The sequence below is a fragment of the Haliotis cracherodii genome, unplaced genomic scaffold, assembly GCF_022045235.1.
Source record: "Haliotis cracherodii isolate W230 unplaced genomic scaffold, xgHalCrac1.p SCAF_7, whole genome shotgun sequence".
Classification (NCBI taxonomy): Eukaryota; Metazoa; Mollusca; class Gastropoda; order Lepetellida; family Haliotidae; genus Haliotis; species Haliotis cracherodii.
The window spans coordinates 1,971,508-1,989,645 of NW_027266330.1; the positions used below are offsets into that span (position 1 = coordinate 1,971,508).

The 18,138-nt window shown below is 38.1% G+C and overlaps 1 protein-coding gene across 4 annotated transcripts in view; it reads left to right on the plus strand.

The window, feature by feature from the left end:
• The first annotated feature begins 3,657 nt into the window (after positions 1–3,657).
• Positions 3,658–18,138, plus strand: part of LOC139448314 (serine/threonine-protein phosphatase 6 regulatory ankyrin repeat subunit B-like) — a 38,323-nt gene continuing 23,842 nt past the window's right edge. For 3 of the 4 annotated variants that reach the window (XM_071229863.1, XM_071229864.1, XM_071229865.1), the window contains exons 1-3: positions 3,658–3,712; positions 9,215–9,271; positions 16,968–17,240. In XM_071229863.1, coding sequence (XP_071085964.1) covers positions 9,238–9,271; positions 16,968–17,240 — 307 coding nt within the window. In that variant the 5' untranslated portion in view covers positions 3,658–3,712; positions 9,215–9,237. The remainder of the gene's footprint in view (positions 3,713–9,214; positions 9,272–16,967; positions 17,241–18,138) is intronic. The other variant, XM_071229866.1, reaches the window with a different exon arrangement.

Genomic DNA, 18,138 nt, shown 5'->3' on the forward strand with positions numbered 1-18,138 from the left:
TTACAAATGTCAATGTAACCAATGTTATTTTGGAGATAACACTTTCTTACTAAAGGACAGATTCTTGTACTCTTTTGTGCTGGCGAATAGGTGCCTCACTCTGAGAGAGTGTGGGTTCGAATCCCGGATTGGACTCAACCCAAAAAAGTACTAGAATGGTTTCTTTACTAAGAAAGTGGTATCCCAAATATGCCATTTGTTATAACGTCAGGTATATATACTTTTCCAGCAAGAGTTATAGTTAAACACCATAGAGTAGCGGCCAACCCATAAACGGCTTATTTGAGGAGCAACCCCTCAGTAGAACAAAGCACAACCACATTTTACATCACAAGATGTCATTTATGCATTAGAAAATGCTGGTTGGGGTGATTTATTTTGGTGGCAGACATGTGTTTTGGTGAGAAAATGCACTTTTTATCACAAAAACAATGTGCTGACGTAGGAAACCTACAAGAGAACAAATAAACAGTAAGCAAAATTGTTTTAATAGAGTTATGAGCCCAAAACATGAAACATATGACTTCATTTTCATTTTCAAATTATTACAAAACTGAAGATAATGTAACGTCTATATTGACAATCATGTCAAAATTTTCCCGCATGTTATAGGAGCGTAAACAAAATCCACAATTAATGTAGGTATAATATAATGTATGAAAATTTAGTAATTTGATCCCAACCCTATCCTGTTAAAAAACAACATATAATTACATATTAAAACCATTTACTATGACAACTCTTACATTCATGTACACCAAATTGTTTTATTTGAATACATGAATCGTTTAAGTATCTTACATATACATTTCTCTGCTTGCTCTTATAGACTTTTTGTGAGTTTAATATAACGACAATAGATAGATATATGTAAATTTGCCTCGGGAGGAACGGGAGGGGTAACTAATAAATGACACCAATAACCATATTCCACATTTTTCATGAACATCTTTATGTTTAAAACATGTTGATATTATGGGATATTGAGCCCCTGATGCGTTACCTATCATTAACGTGTTTAACGCAAAGAATGGGTTCCTTTTGGGGATTTAAACTTAAATCATATAAGCACGTTTTAGGGTAAGTTTGTTTAGCACCTGTTTTATAGCTTAACACATTTTTACAGTCTATAATCATGGTAACATCTTAATGACACGACCCTTAAAATTCATTATTGCAGCAAATAACAGAACAGAATATTTTACATATTATAGATTATCATATAATGGGTAGGTTTCTCGGCAGGATAAAGCCAACGGATAAAAAAGATATCCGTTGGGGTCATATGCGGATAGAGATGCAAATATCAAAGGTTAAGTAGGGACTACTTTCACTGTTTATAAACAAACATGGCGTCGCCCTCGTCATTCGGCGATCGAGTCAGAATTAACCATCGGGAATCTGGATACAAGATTGCTGTCATTATCAAAAGAACAGTCTTATATACAGAAAATCAGTGTCTAACTGTGACGTAGCTAAGGCATTTCATAAGTTTTGGCAAATGTGGAGATATAAATTTTGACATAATTTTGCGAGGGCACGAGGCCTAGCCAAGCGGGATCAGTAGCCATATCTGTGCTTGTAGACCTCTGCGGCTTGAAACCTTCTCCACAAATTAAAATAGTTGGATTTGGCCGAAATAAGTTTGAATTGTTACCTTGTTTCGTTTTGTCGCTGTGTGTACATCTGACTACACTCCTTAACGTTATGACAGGACAGACCGACTGTCAACAACGTCTGACCTTGGCCCTGACGTCTCGTAGACTAGGATTAGAGTAGCTTTCCTTTGACAAAGGGCAGTTACTCTTGTGGACAGACCGATGGATTGCCGCGAAAGGCAATTAAAAACATTTGTTGTTTTGCGTATATGTTGCTTCGCAACTGTATAAGAAACATATTTCAGTTGGAACTATATTGCCTACTGTCACTGTCCGACTGACACATCACTTACCCTTTGACATAATAAATATTAATGCGCGCATTCTAGGGAAACTCGCAATGTTTCGGTAATGTTTGTGAGAGAGGGAAAGCGATTTTGAAGCACGGAATTAAAGAAAGACATTATATGATAAAGAGGTTATCACGCTTGTGTGTTTGGGGATGGTAAATATCCTGTGTTAGGAATAAACACTATGTATTTAGCTCGCCAAGACTCGCTATATAGAATGTTTATTCCTAATGCAGGATATTTACCATCCGCAAACACACTCGCGTGATAACCTCTATATATACTAAATTTGAAGGTGACAGGAATTTTATCAACATACTGTAAATCTGAATGGCATAATATCTAAGTGATAGATTCTGCTCATGTCGGTGATAGTAACACAGGTAGTATTCTAACTGGGAACATGTACATTTTACCGCATATTGTCAGCACAAAATATACACACAAGAAGGTTTCCATGCAGAGCGATAATACATTGCGGTTAAGTTTCCAATAATTGGAAAATGTAAATAGAGGGATGTAACATTTCTTTTGTTTATTTTTACTGATAACGCAATTTGTGCGAGGCTCTAGGTTTTTAAAACATATAATTCAAGTCTTCTATGTGTAAACTATCACATAAATGATAAAACAGAGGACTCAATGCACACACTACTTTTTTAGGGGACTTTATTTTATTTTCTGTATTTTTACAACAGAAATGTGCATTTTTACCCCAAAACAGTAACTGCCACCAAAACATTTGACCACAAACATCATTTTCTAGTCTGATGGATATCAAAACATAAAGAAAACCTTGCTTTGTTCCACTATGGGGAGGTTTGTGTCGACAAGTTGAGGAGGGTCAGGCCACTACTCTTTTGCCCCGGTGTCCCGGCATAAACTCTCCCCCGTACAAATTCTGCCCCGGAGAATCTGTTCTGAAATAAAATCTCCCCCGGGCGGATATATTTCGCCCCCCCCCCCCCCCCCCCCCCGCCCCCCATCAGGATAAAGTCTTTCCCCCTCTCTCCCCCCCCCCCCCCCCCCCCCCCCCCCCCCCCCCCCACAGTGGCTAGAATATCATGGTGCAACCAGGTTTCTGGTTTCTGTTAAACACACAACATCATAACTATCTAATTCAGCACTGATCTACTTTGTCTTTAAGACTGAGTACGTTCCTGTATATCTAAACGCTACGCCGACAGATGGAAATTTGTATCACGATAGCTTGAGGTATTTGATACGTTTCCAATATTTAATTAACGATTGCTCTTTTACATGTTACCTAGATCAGCGACGCTTTTCTGGTTTTCAAGCGAATTACTCCGAATTACTTATTTATGGTGCACGTTTAGGATTGGTGATTGTACAGTAGTGTCATGTTTGTATGTTGCGTCAATAATATGTACATGTAGGTATGAACGCCGATAATGAAGTAATTAGCCAATAACACTTTGGCCCGTCTTGGCCCGGCCCGACTTTTAGGCAATGCCTTCAACTATTGAACTGCATGTGGGTGGGTGGGGGGGGGGGGGGGGGGGGGGGGTTTGTTATTTCGTAGTGCGGGGGAGAGTTTATATTTTGAGAGGGGCGGAACTGTACTGGTATAAATTCGCCGAGGGGAGATTTTATTCTGGGGGCGAATATATTTCGTGACACCGGCAAGGAAAAAGCAAAGTGACATTGCTCAGAGAGGAACATTTGGAGTTGTCTCCCTTCCGTTCCAATAACGAAAGTAGATTTTTAGCCGAACAGGAGGAGGACATGTTTGCAATTCGTGCTGTAAGTATGCACCAATAATTTTATTTAACTAAGGGAGCGAGTGACGTAGTGATACATGAAACAATATCTCGATTTCAACTCAATAGTTGTATCACAGGTTTAGACACGGAAGGTATGCATAGGCCGGCCTATGAACGGGAACAGCTAGAAAGTTGGAGAAGTTTCAGCTAGACTAGTTGTGTTTTACCATTTGAGTCTAAATACGTTTACCCGCAGATAGTGTCCCAAAAAGTCACTAATCAGAAGAAGGTGTAAGTATTGCATTTACTGCTGAAAGTACTAAGTTTACTTTTCACTGCATTGTCACGTTTACGGTTTAGTACTTGACGGCGCGGCGGGGTCATGACCCCTGACTCCTGGAGATGGGCTATTTCCGCTTAATCCTACGTAAACATATAGGAAGAATAATCTAAAGTATGAAAATGAATCATAGTTATTAGAGTTCATTTACCAAGGCCTTTATTATCCTTTATCATTTCAGTCTGTCACAGACACGACACTATTGGGGCTGGAAGGGTAACTCACGTACTGTTGGAACAATGTTGTGCATAACGTTGATATGACATTGATTTTTGGGTTGGATTTGGAAATTGTGATGATGTTGAAAGGTCAATGTGGAATCAATATTAGATATGAATATTGAATTTTGTTTGAGTATTGATGGGATATTTGTTGCATTGGTGGAATATCTGTTGCATTGGTGGAATATATGTTGCATTGGTGGAATATATGTTGCATTGGTGGAGTATCTGTTGCATTGGTGGAATATCTGTAACATTGGTGGAATATCTGTTGCATTGGTGGAATATCTGTTGCACTGTTGGAATATCTGTTGCATTGGTGGAATATCTGTTGCATTGGTGGAATATCTGTTGCATTGGTGGAATATATGTTGCATTGGTGGAATATCTGTTGCATTGGTGGAATATATGTTGCATTGGTGGAATATCTGTTGCATTGATGGAATATCTGTTGCATTGATGGAATATCTGTTGCATTGGTGGAATATCTGTTGCATTGGTGGAGTATCTGTTGCATTGGTGGAATATCTGTTGCATTGGTGGAGTATCTGTTGCATTGGTGGAATATATGTTGCATTGGTGGAATATATGTTGCATTGAGGGAATATCTGTTGCATTGGTGGAGTATATGTTGCATTGGTGGAATATTTGTTACATTGACACATACAGCTCTATAGCACTTTCTAAGATGCTTCACAAAAGATCAATTGTGCTGAGTGTATATACTTTATCCTTGGAACTAGCGTATCCTTGGTAACATGGTTCTTTCATTACTGCCATTACAAGATGGCGCATCCAAATCGGTTACTGGTGAAATACTTCATTAAACTTGTTGAATTTAGAGATATAAGGAAAGTTGATGTAGGCTATCTCTCAGACTAATCCCAAACACCTTCAAACCAATGTGTCACTGCCACAGCAGTCACAGAATTGTCTGAGGCGGGTGTTGGTTTCCTACGAATTATGTATGTCTCTTGGGACGAAGGAATGAACAATCCATGAAAAGTTTCATAACAACATGTCCATCTGTTGCTCACAGTGAGGCATTTAACAACACACACCAGTCAAACAAACCGGCCGTTGCTGCTCACAGTGAGGCATTTAACAACACACACCAGTCAAACAAACTGACCGTTGCTGCTCACTGTAAGGCATTTAACAACACACACCAGTCAAACAAACCAGCCGTTGCTGCTCACAGTGAGGCATTTAACAACACACACCAGTCAAACAAACCGGCCGTTGCTGCTCACTGTAAGGCATTTAACAACACACACCAGTCAAACAAACCGGCCGTTGCTGCTCACTGTAAGGCATTTAACAACACACACCAGTCAAACAAACCGGCCGTTGCTGCTCACTGTAAGGCATTTAACAACACACACCAGTCAAACAAACCGACCGTCGCTGCTCACTGTAAGGCATTTAACAACACACACCAGTCAAACGAACCGACCGTTGTTGCTCACAGTGAGGCATTTAACAACACACACCAGTCAAACAAACCGACCGTTGTTGCTCACTGTAAGGCATTTAACAACACACACCAGTCAAACAAACCGACCGTTGCTGCTCACAGTGAGGCATTTAACAACACACACCAGTCAAACAAACCGACCGTTGTTGCTCACTGTAAGGCATTTAACAACACACACCAGTCAAACACACCGTCCGTTGTTGCTCTTCCTCCGCCATGGTTGTCCCATGGCAAGGCCATATCACACCCCAGGCCATCAGTTCACCTTAGTTGCGGTAACATGTCGTGCAGCCAGCTCGGTTAGCACGCTGTTTCATGGCATATAGTTGCTGCAGTCTGCTAACATTAGTGGCAGTTACAAAGTAAAACTTGTACAACAGAAAACACCTCAACTCACAATAACCAACGATACCGAATTTCAGCTATGTTTATTATACATGTTAGCTCGGCCCCACAAAAACCTTGTGGAAGTTACAAGTCATGTGATTAAATTGAAGCAAATTGCTATGAAAACTTAAATCTATGAATCCTTCTTATTGCTGGGTTTATGAATACCCTCACACTGAACTGATAAATGAAGTCCTTTGATGCAAGACAGACAACACTGATATAAGTCATTGTTTTTACAGGCTAAATGTCCTCCTATCTATGAGCACCATCTGTCTATTGTCTTTGGGATATCCATCATTTGGCTCAAGTTAGTCTTTTGGCACATCCCTCGAACGGCCTCCGGATGTCGAGTATCTGATGTCAGTACTGAACACAACAAATTAAGAATCTGTGTCTTCCCACAACAAGTAGTTTACAGCATAAAGCCTGCATTATCTCCCTTGGTCCATCAAAGATATCTGCTCTCCTCGTCCTGCCTCAAACAATATAAGTGGGTCAAGGTTTATCATGATGATAGAAAATGCATTTCTACACCTGAATAATTCAGGCTGAATTACTGCTCTGTGGCAATACTTTGTCGATGTGACATGAACATAATTTCTCAGTCAATCCACATAAAGTTAACAGTTTGCAAGAGTAACACTTCTTCTAACTCGGTCAAGGTCATCTCACGCTGAGCCAGCTGATGAGTTGTGTTAAACAATTTTGTAAGCTTTTCAACCTCTTTCATTTCTCTTAAAAATGCCCTTTTCTATTTGGGATTGTCCAGGTTTTATTATTGCAGCGAACTGCACACTAAGTGCAGGCTAAATGTGTATGTCATTTTCCATATGACAATCTAAATTGCTTGTTCTGAAACCACTTGAGCCTGTTACAAAAGAGTTTTGTTGATTTTCAACAAGAATCAAGATACAAATGAGTTTATTTGTAGTTCAGGCCTAAAGACTCATATCACAAATATAGCTACAACTGTTGTCTAGTGAGCATTACAAAGAGTTTACAATTCTTCCCATATTTTAAATACACATATGAGATATTTGGCAAGTTTAAAAAGAGAATCTGAATTAGAGATTGAACAAATAGATCTTATGTTGTGATACACATTGCCCTTTCTTTCCACTTCCTGTGCAATCCACACATACCCAAAACCAGGTTGGAATTGTATCTTTCTTACGTTGCTGGCACAATTCGGGTGTTTTGTATCAATAATGCCTACTCACATTCTATAGCATTGGTATGGGTGCCTCGAATGTGACATTCTCAGGAGACAGAGCCAGCATCTGATACATTTTTCAAAATATGTAATAAATAGAGTATATCTGCCAGTTTCCCATATGTAACACAGTTTGGAGTTCTATATCCTAAACCCAAGATAAATTTACAATATTTTCTAGATCTATGTACAATTTAAATGTTTTCGTTACGAGTAAATCCCCAAATTTCAGAACCATAGGTAGAATCTTTTTATCAAACATCTGGAAGGCATTCGCTCCGATCTGAAACTAGAATTGTTTTCTCAGATCTAAATGTCTTATCTAAATTGTAATATAATTTCACATCCTCTATATTTGGTCAATAAACAGTGACACTAGCTAGTTGGTAATCGTTAATGTCCATCTTTACAATAAGCTCATTGCCATTTAACATCTCATATTTCGTATGGCTACACCTCTAAAATCCTATTATGAAAGCTGAAAGAGCAATCTTTGTTTTTCCATTCTTCTTCAATATTTTGTTCCATAGTTTTGTCAAAGGCACATCTTGCAAACAGTAGATACTTGCTTTCTTTTTCTTTACTTTTAGTTTTATCATTGATACCTCTACAATTTTGTGATATTATTTTCAGTATGTCACCCATTTGATAATTCACGGCTGGTAATCATGTATTTGAAGAGTTGTGAGGCAGTGAACAGGACATGTCAAAGAGGAATACATAGACAATGATATTGTTAGAATAAACACATGTTCGTGGTAGTCTTTCAGTTTTGGTCCTTCATTCAGCGCACATCTCTTCCCGAGGGGGTGGCGAGGTGGTTGCTGATTTGGTATGGGAACGTGTTGCCGTCACAGACAGCTTCTGGCTAATGTGGAGTTGCCTCCCTTGGTGACTATATAAGCGGTAGAGCACTTTGGTTACAACAGTCCTGCTGTCTTTTGGCAACAGCCAAATTTATCGGGTTGCCTGTAAGGTTATTATGATGTCATGTGTCATGGGTCTGAGGCCATGTGTTTAATCGCCCTGGCTGTTAATGCTTGTGACTCGTTTTAGGTAACAAGTTTGATAACTACATACATTATTGTGGCTGACTGAGTTGTGGGTGCCTGTATACACCGACACCAGTGAAAGAAATTACCTTTGTGTGTTGCATTTATGGCATGAATTGAATAAATGCTGTGTTAAAGCATTTGCTCATCACTCCAGAGACCAAGTTTGATTGCCCACATGGGTACAATGTATGAAGCCCATTTCTGGTGTCACACGTGATATCGCTCGAATATTGCTTGAACATCACTCATTCACTCACTCACTCACTCCCCACCCACCCACTTACTGACAGACCGCCTCCGTGGTCTTGTGGTAGAGTGTCTGCCCAGAGAGCGGTAGGGCCGGGGTTCGATCCCCGACATCGTCATACAAAAAGACGTTAAAAGATTGTACTTGTTGTTACCCTGTCTGGCGCTCGGCATTAAGGGGCTAAAACAAGGACTGGTCGGCTCGGAGTCAGTATACTGTGTCTGAGTGGGGTATTCATGTTAAACTGCGGCATGGTATCTCAGTGAGCTAGCACTATAAATCGGCATCAGTCCGGACTAGTACAAGCAGCCCCACACACACATACACGTGCATGCACATCGCTATATAAGTGCAATAATCTTGGACGCAACGTTAAACCCAATTTTACCTCACCTCACTTACTGACAGGGTACAGTCTTGGTGTTATCGTTTTTGAAGTTCAAAGGAAGGAGTAATTGTATTAATTTCATAATACATTTTGGGCCAGGGGGTTGACACCCTCATTAATTTGGTGGTGCATTTCATGATTTACAGTGTGGTTTTGGAGAATTATTATGATGAATACGGTAAATACAACATAGATAGTTTTATCATTTCAGATGATGTCAGCAATGAATGAGAGATGCTGAAGTACAGCCTGCTTGTCATAATCCTTGGTGAGTTATGTATATAAGTTTGTGTAACACCCCCCGAACGGTGTAACTTTCTATAGATATTTACTACCTGAAAGAATTCAAAAGAAGAATTAGACCCAGGACAACTTCTGTTTATTCAAAACAGTAATGGTGTCACATATGAGATGGCATCACATGTGAGATGCAATTCAAACGGATAATTATCAATTAACACTAAAGTTGAAATTCAGTTCATGACTTAGGCTTACACCTAGCATTTAGCCGATCCAGGTTAAGCAACCTTAGAGCAATAGTGAATGCATAGTTAACTCCCTTGGATTACTTTGGAAAATTCACTAAGTTACTATTATGACAATATTGCTTATAAATGCATTATTATTGTTTGATGGGACCACTTGTACATTTGACATGAAAACAGTATTGTGTTTCAATTATATCCCTCCAGAAAGTTCAACGTATTACAGGACTGTAGATGAGACAAATGGGATTGAGAGCCTCCGGAGTCAACTAATGACTGTCATATCTGAGTATGGTGATAATATACAGTTTACTGTAATAGGTGATTTGAATGTGAGGGTTGGACTTGAGCAAGATTTTATAATTGATGATGACATCCCATACCTGGATGCAGAATATGATACTGACTGTTTTAACATTAGCAGAATATCCAAGGATAATGTTGTGAATTTATTTGGACGATCACTACTATCACTATGTAGAGTGATGGGGCTACACATGCTAAATGGAAGATCTGGAGGAGATAGGTGCGGTAATTTCACTTTCATCTCACATACTGGAAAGAGTGTAATAGACTATGTCTTGGTTTCTACAAAAGTGTTTCAGATTTTGACATACTTGCCATACCAGAATCAGATCACCTACCAGTGACACGTAGACTTACTTTAATCCCTCAAGTTAATCCACACAAGACAGGCCAGCAGTTAAAGTCATGGAATAAGCTAAATTGGAAACCAAACTCCTGCCAGCTATATGGTGACCAACTTGTAAATGGAACATGCAACAGCGAGCTGCAAATGACATTTGTAAAGAATCTGGATGATAATGACATTAATGTGGCAGTAAGCAACTTGTCTGAAGTTATTTGTAAATGTGCTATTTTAAGTGGTATGAAATCAAATAAGGGGTCTGAGGGGCGCTCCCCTAGTCAGCCCCAGTGGTGGGACCATGAATGTGCGATTATCAAAGGTGAAAAATATAAGTGTTTAGACAAGTTTAGATTATCTGGTTCTAACATTAACTTCAAGAAATACATTTTATCAAGAAATAAATTTAAGAACGCATGTAAACAAAAAAAAGCCAGATATGACATGGCGGATAAACCAGATGTAATGCGGGTGATAAATAATGTGGGTGTGACCACACAGGACTTATGGAAATTCATCAAACACTACAACAGGCAAGGGAGGTCTTGCAGTGAAGCAATTTCACCAGAGGAATGGTATGATCATTTTTCATCACTGTTAAACAACAGTAACTTGATACTGACCCTGACTTCTGTGAACATGTACATTAACTTATCTGGGATAAGGAAGATCACACAGCCTGTTGTGACAATGTTGAGGGTGTACAAGTTTTAGATAAGACTATTACTATGGAGGAAATTAGATCTATAATTAATGATCTCCCCAATGGCAAAGCGCCAGGACCTGATGGAATTTTAAATGAACATTGAAAAAGGGTATCTCATATACTTTTACCATATATCCACAGGTTATTTAACAAGATATTATCTGTTGGAGTTTACCCATCACAATGGACCGAGGCAATAATATTTCCTATTCATAAAAATGGTGAAAATACAGATCCTAATAATTATAGGGAAATATCTTTGTTATCAGTAATTGGAAAGGCCTTTACCAAAATACTAAGTAATAGACTTGTTGGCTGGTGTGAAGAAAAAGAAAAGCTGTTTGAGGAACAAGCTGGCTACAGAAATGGACATAGCATCATAGACAATATATTTGTATTACAATCGGTTATTCAGAAATACCTCTCCAAGTCAAAAGGGCGCTGCTATTGTTTATTCACAGACTTTTCGAAGGCATTCAGCAGCGTCCAGCACCATTTATTGAAATATGTACTTTTACAAAAAGGTGTAAAAGGTAAATTTTTCACAGTGATCTCATCTCTGTATAGCCAGCCAAAATCATGTGTTCTAGTTAACAAGTCCTCACTGTCGGAGTTCTTTGAGTGTACAATAGGAGCCAGGCAAGGGTGTATGATAAGCCCACTGTTATTCACTGTTTTTGAATGAGCTAGTAGATAATTACAGGTTTAATGATTGCAGGGGTATTTTTGTCAATGAGTATGCTGAAAACATCACTTTGATGATGTTTGCAGATGATATTGCTAATGTTGGAGATTCTGTTAGAAGGTTACAGCACCAGATAGATTGTCTAGCAGGATTTTCAGTCAGAAGTGGATGAGGGTTAATTTGGAGAAAACGAAAGTCATGGTATTCCGAAGAGGTGGTATAGTAACAAAAAAGGAAAAGTGGCATTATGATGGTATTCCTCTGGAAGCAGTATCCGCTTATAAGTATCTTGGTGTGTTTTTCACTCCAAAGATCTCATGGAGTTTGGCAAGAAGTACCCTGGCACAACAAGGAGAAAAAGCTCTGTATATTTTGTTTGGATTCTTGAAAAAGTCTAAGCTGAACATTAAAGAGTCCTTGTTTCTATTTGATAGGATGTTTTTTCCAGTCTTATATTATGCATCATGTGTTTGGGTTTTTTGAAAGTGTCCAAGTTATAGAAAATGTGCACTGCAAATTTCTTAGAAAAGTTCTCCATGTTAATTCAAACACTCCAGCAGCAGTCTTGTATGGGGAGCTAGGATGCTAACCATGTTCAATTCAATTAAGTATTGGCTGAAAATATTAAACATGTCCACAAGTAGGTATCCTAAGGCTTGCTATCTGATGTTATATCAGTTAGATGGGGCTGGTAGAGCCACATGGGCAACTAGAATAAAATATCTGTTGAACAGACTTGGATTTGGTCTAGTTTGGTTTGAACAGGGTGTTGGTGACATAACCAATTTCCTTAGAATTTGTAGGGAAAGGTTGCAGGATTGTTGGAAACAAACATGGGCACTATCTATAAGTGAAACAAGTAAGCTTAATAGTTATTCCATTATCAAATCAGTGTTGGAGCCTGAAAGGTATTTGGACAATATGAAGAGTACAAATTTAAGAATTGTTCTTAGTCGATTCAGATGTGGTAACCACAAACTGGCTGTTGAAATTGGGCGGTGGGGAGGAGTTGCTAGAGAGGATAGAGTATGTAAATATTGTCTTGATAATCTGAGTGTGTCAATTGTGGAGGATGAAGTTCATTTTATCACATCATGTTACTTGTTTACCAAGTTCAGAAATATGCTTTTGCCAAGTATTTGTACTAGTACTATTTGTACTCTCGACAAATTTGAGAAAGTTATGACAGATAATTCTTTGTCAGAATCTTTAACATTGTATATTGTTAAATGCACGCAGGCAAGGCAGGTTTATCTCAGAGGTTAAAGTGAGACAACTTTATATACAGTTTACGAATGCTTCACTTACTTTTGAAGATTATAGTACCATATTTTCTTGAGTATAGTGCGCACCCATGTATAATGTGCACCCCCCTCTAGCGGGTTCAATATTTTGGAAAAAAAGAAATTTGAATATTATGCGCAGAAAAAATTTACACCGTACCCTTTCAGCGAAGTCCGGCAAACGAACGGGTGATGAGAAACTTCGTCAGTACAAATTCGAAATTTGAGATAAAAAATCACCAGACATGTTTATTTACTGTTTAAATAGTATTATTGTTCTGCTAGGCATTGTTTTATATCTAGGGATTAAGATTACCTTGTGTATTAATGTGTGAAATAATAAAATGAAAATATGAAAATACTTGAAAATTGCTTTGACAGTAATTGGAAAATATTTGTAAACAATACTAATTATGCTCCTTGACAAATATATTGACTATTCTATAAATACAGCGGACTAGATTTGTTTACATTAAAAGGTACAAAGTATTAATATATTTTGCAAAGAAAGTGAATTACAGTAATGTTGATTAAAACAGAAATTCAAACCATTATGGAAATTACTAACTGTTACAGCAAAGTTATAGCTATTTACTTGCAACACTCAAAATGTAAACAAAACACAGATCGACAACATCGATTTAGAATTACCTCCCTCAATAGACGGAAGTGGCGCTTCGACCCCGTATAACTCTAGTAAGTTCTTACAGAATTGTCTCCCTTTCATTGACTTGCATGTTCACTTTAACTAATTTCTGCTTTTACAGGATTTGTACAGATTAAAAACTAACATATTTATAGAGGTTATCACGCGAGTGTGTTTGGGGATGGTAAATATTCTGCATTAGGAATAAACATTGTATTTAGCGAAGCACCATATATACAAAACAACAATTGTTTTTACTTGCCTTTTGCGGCAATCCATCGGTCTGTCCGCTAGAGTAACTGCTCTTTGTCAAAGGGAAGCTACTCTAACCCTAGTCTATGAGACGTCACAGCCACGGTCAGACGTTGTTGACAGTTGGTCTGTCCTGTCATACCGTTAAGAAGTGTAGTCAGATGTACACACAGCGACAAAACGAAACAAGGTAACAATTCAAATATATTTCGGCCAAATCCAACTATTTTAATTTGTGGAGAAGGTTTCAAGCTGCAGAGGTCTACAAGCACAGATATGGCTACTGATCCCGCTTGGCTAGGCCACGTGACCTCGCAAAATTGTTTCGAAATATATATCTCCAAAGTTGCCAAAACTTATAAAATGCCTTAGCTACGTCACAGTTAGACACTGATTTTCAGTATATTAGACTGTTCTTTTGATAATGATAGCAATTATCCCTGTAGTTTATCCAGATCCCGATTATCACCGGTAACAAATGTTGTATTTGGGATAACGCTGCAAATACCGGACGGGACTCAACCTCTAAAAGTACGAGAATCTGTACTTTACTAAGGAAGTGTTATCATCAATATAACATTTGTTACATTTGACCACTTTCTAAATGGCATTGTGTATTCGAATCAGCGGTAGATTCCAAGATATGTGTGCACAGCTGATTGCTACTTCCGGCTCAGTTTACGCGACAACACAAATGGTAATTATATTCTCTTCATATAACACAAGCCTAGGAGAACAGGAAATACAATTTACTCGGTAAATCATCATGACTAGGGATGTTTTATCTAACATTTCCAATTTGTATTGACCAAATTTTATATTGATGATAACACTTCCTTAGTTACATAGCGATGTGCATGCACCTGTGTGTGTATGGCTGCTTGTACTAGTCCGGACTGATGCCGATACCATGCCGCAGTTTAACATGAATACCCCACTCAGACACAGTATACTGACTCCGAGCCGACCAGTCCTTGTATTAGCCCCTAAATGCTGAGCGCCAGACAGGGTCACAACAAGTACCATCTTTTAACGTCTTTTGGTATGATGCGGTTGGGGATCAAGCCCGTACCTTCCGCTCTCCGGACGGACGCTCTACCACTAGACCACGGAGGTGGTCCGACGTAATAAGCGCTCCGGGCGCTCTCAAAATTAGAAATGGGGGGTTCTTATTAGAATATTATTTTGGTGGAAAAAAAGAGAGTTGAAAGATAAATTTCGTGGTTAATGCAGACAGCCTGAAATGATTAGGTACGACAGATATATTTCTCCTGAATTTTATTGCCCATAATTAAGGGTGTATATAACACACGAGTGCGTAATATAACTGAATAAATTGATCAATGGGAAGGGGTGCTAATTGGGATTTTCCACTAGCCAATATCTTAGCAAATGTCGCCGTGGGCGCTTATTAGAGCGGAGCTCTTATTACGTCGATACGGTAATACAAAATTTCACAATGTAAACTGACACCATCAAAATTGCCACCAAATGGAATAACATTTGAAATTGGAATATTTTAAGCTGTCTTTAGTGGCATTGTCAGTATGTTTAATGAATTGACACTTTTTCCATCAGATAATCATGTCGCCCATTGCTGCTTATGTAAGAGTCAATACTATCCGCCTCTATTTTTTATCCTGAGGATGAAATTCTCTTGTGTCAGGATAATTCTCCCTAGTGAATTTGAACCCATACCAGTGTGGCACTAGGGTAGGATACTATACTCTAGAGTAAAACTTCCCCCAGGATAATATTTAGGTAGGATATAATCCTTGCCTACACTTACACCAATAGTGAACCCTACAACATCGTCTGAGGAACACTACAACACTGCTCACTGTAGAACACATCATACTGTGGAGAGGGTTTTGGACTCCTTAAGTCCAGGTCACGGTATGTACATCACTTATTTTACTCACAGACATACAACATTTATCAATATTTGAGACATTAGTAAGGTATACATTTGTGCTGATGACATTAAGATATGATACTTTAAGATAATACTACTACTGTTTCTCTTAATGATTGTGTGATTAAGCTTATTATGTCTTTTTGTAACCGATCATAAATGACAGCAGAAGCTACATTAACTGTCTGAATTGTTTTATTTTTGAAAATGAATCAAAGTTTATATGAATTGAATAATTGTGGATACATTTAGTCAGCCAGAGCGGCCAGCTTCCAATGGGATGATGTAGGCCAGTTTCTGTTCTTCCAAGTGGAGTCTCTTTTTTTGGACCTCAAGAAGATCCTTTAGGACTTTCAGTGTCTCCCTCTCTATGTTAACAATGGTATCCTTGTCTGAAAGAAAGTTTCATATGACATGACACAAGTCTCACAGCAACAGTTATATCATCCATCTGTATACAAACTTTATCAAAACAAAAATCAGGGTTTCTTCAGTAAATTACACTTTTTTACAACTTTCAAATGTGATGTATTGCTGTATACACCACTGAGAGTGTTTGTGGCCTTCAAGTGTGAAACTGCATCAACTGTATTAAAGAAACAAATCATTTAACTGAGACTTATGAATGTTGTCTTTAAAACATAACCACATGAATACGAAATTCTGAGTTAAATAAAGAAGTTATGAACTATATTTCTAAGTCCTGTGATATTGTATACATGATTTCGTGTTATGTTGTGGAAGGTATACTTACAATAAACTATCAGTTGTAAATCTCTCCACACCCAGAATCCTTTAAACATAACGTTTTGTGCAGTACCGGTATTTCCATTATGTATATGGTAATGACCTTGAGGAATATTATCTGCTGACATCACACTGTCAGAGATATAGTCATTAACATAAACTATGAGACCTGTTTAGTAAACAACTGCACATACAACCATTCACACTACCTATCACACAACTTACAATCCTATTCTTCACTTTCAAAGCCACCCTCACAACCTTGAATTAAGCAGGAAGGTGTGGCTATGGAAACTTCTCTAAACTTGCTAAGCTGGAGGAGGTGAAGTTTGGCTTGTATTGTGTTGCTTATTATGACTTTATGCTTTATATTTTAGTGTCTTTTATGATTGTTTATTTGAAATTTGTGAATATGAATGCTCACAGCATCTTTGTGGCTGTTTTTGTTGACATTTCAAATGGCTGACAACATATCCATGTGAGCTACAGTGGCACTTCTTGTCTGGCCACTCACTGTGCACGTACTGAATGTGAAGATCTGTAATGGAACAAAACATAATAAGGAATCACCAACAGTTTAATCAACATGATTGTTTCAGCCATCCAAGGACAGGGTGAAGAATGTCCCCTGGGTAAATATGGTAAAAACTGTGATGAAACGTGCAGCGCCAACTGTGCCCCTTCTTCTACTGATGAATCTGTGTACTGTCACAAACTGACTGGAAAGTGTTCGGAGGGATGCAAGACAGGCTGGCATGGTGACCAATGTAATCACCAGTGTAGCAAGAACTGCCTCAACAATGTCTGTAACGTACAAAATGGAGCTTGCAGTAAATGTAAAGAACACTTTTCAGGGGATTATTGTGAGACAGGTACGTGGACTGAAGAATATGTATCATTTATGTTTGGCAGCATGATAACATGTACACAAAAATTATTATTCATCCATACAGTGATGACAGATTGATTGCTGAATTGTTTAAGGATACATATGTGATTTATTATTTTTTTATATACGTAAGTGTGAAAGACTGAGTTTTCCAAAGTTGAGAAAAGTGATATTTTGATTGCACTTGATATTTAACAGCAGTGTATATAACACTTAATATTTCACTGCTGTGAAAATCTCACTATTACGGAACTATTGTCATACAAGAGTGACCTCCCCTCAAATTGTCTCCCTTTATCGTAAGTGTCTAGCCCTCACTCAAACTGTTGTCTTCCTTTATACATTTGTTCCACATTGACTAGGCAAAAATAATGAGCGATGGCCATTTATGGAGTAAATATCGCTTCAGGCTGTTTGTTATGCTCTTGAAAATGTTTCGTAATACACTGTAAATTTCTCACTTATCTCATCAATTGAGACTATTGGTTTTGCAAAGCGCCATTTACTTGACCAGCGTGTATTCCTTTGCTTCCAACAGCGGTTTGGTAGTTTTCAAGTATATTTTTCGCCAAAGTTGATTTTGTATATAAATCATTATCATATGTATGATACCGAATTTTCATGCCCCTAAATAATTTTCGTTACTTTGTTTATATTTTTTTAAGATTTTGCAAACGCAAAACTACTTTTTTAGTCGCAAATACAAGGGGTGTTGAACCGTCCCTGAGAATTAGGTAGGGATAATTTACATTTCAAGGTTTTACATTTGTATTGAAATACTAAAATTCCCGGTAGACAACTACACAAATAGCCTTTTTTGTGCGGTGGGATTATTATCAATATAATCTTACTATGTTGTTAATGAAATTCTACAAAGTTCT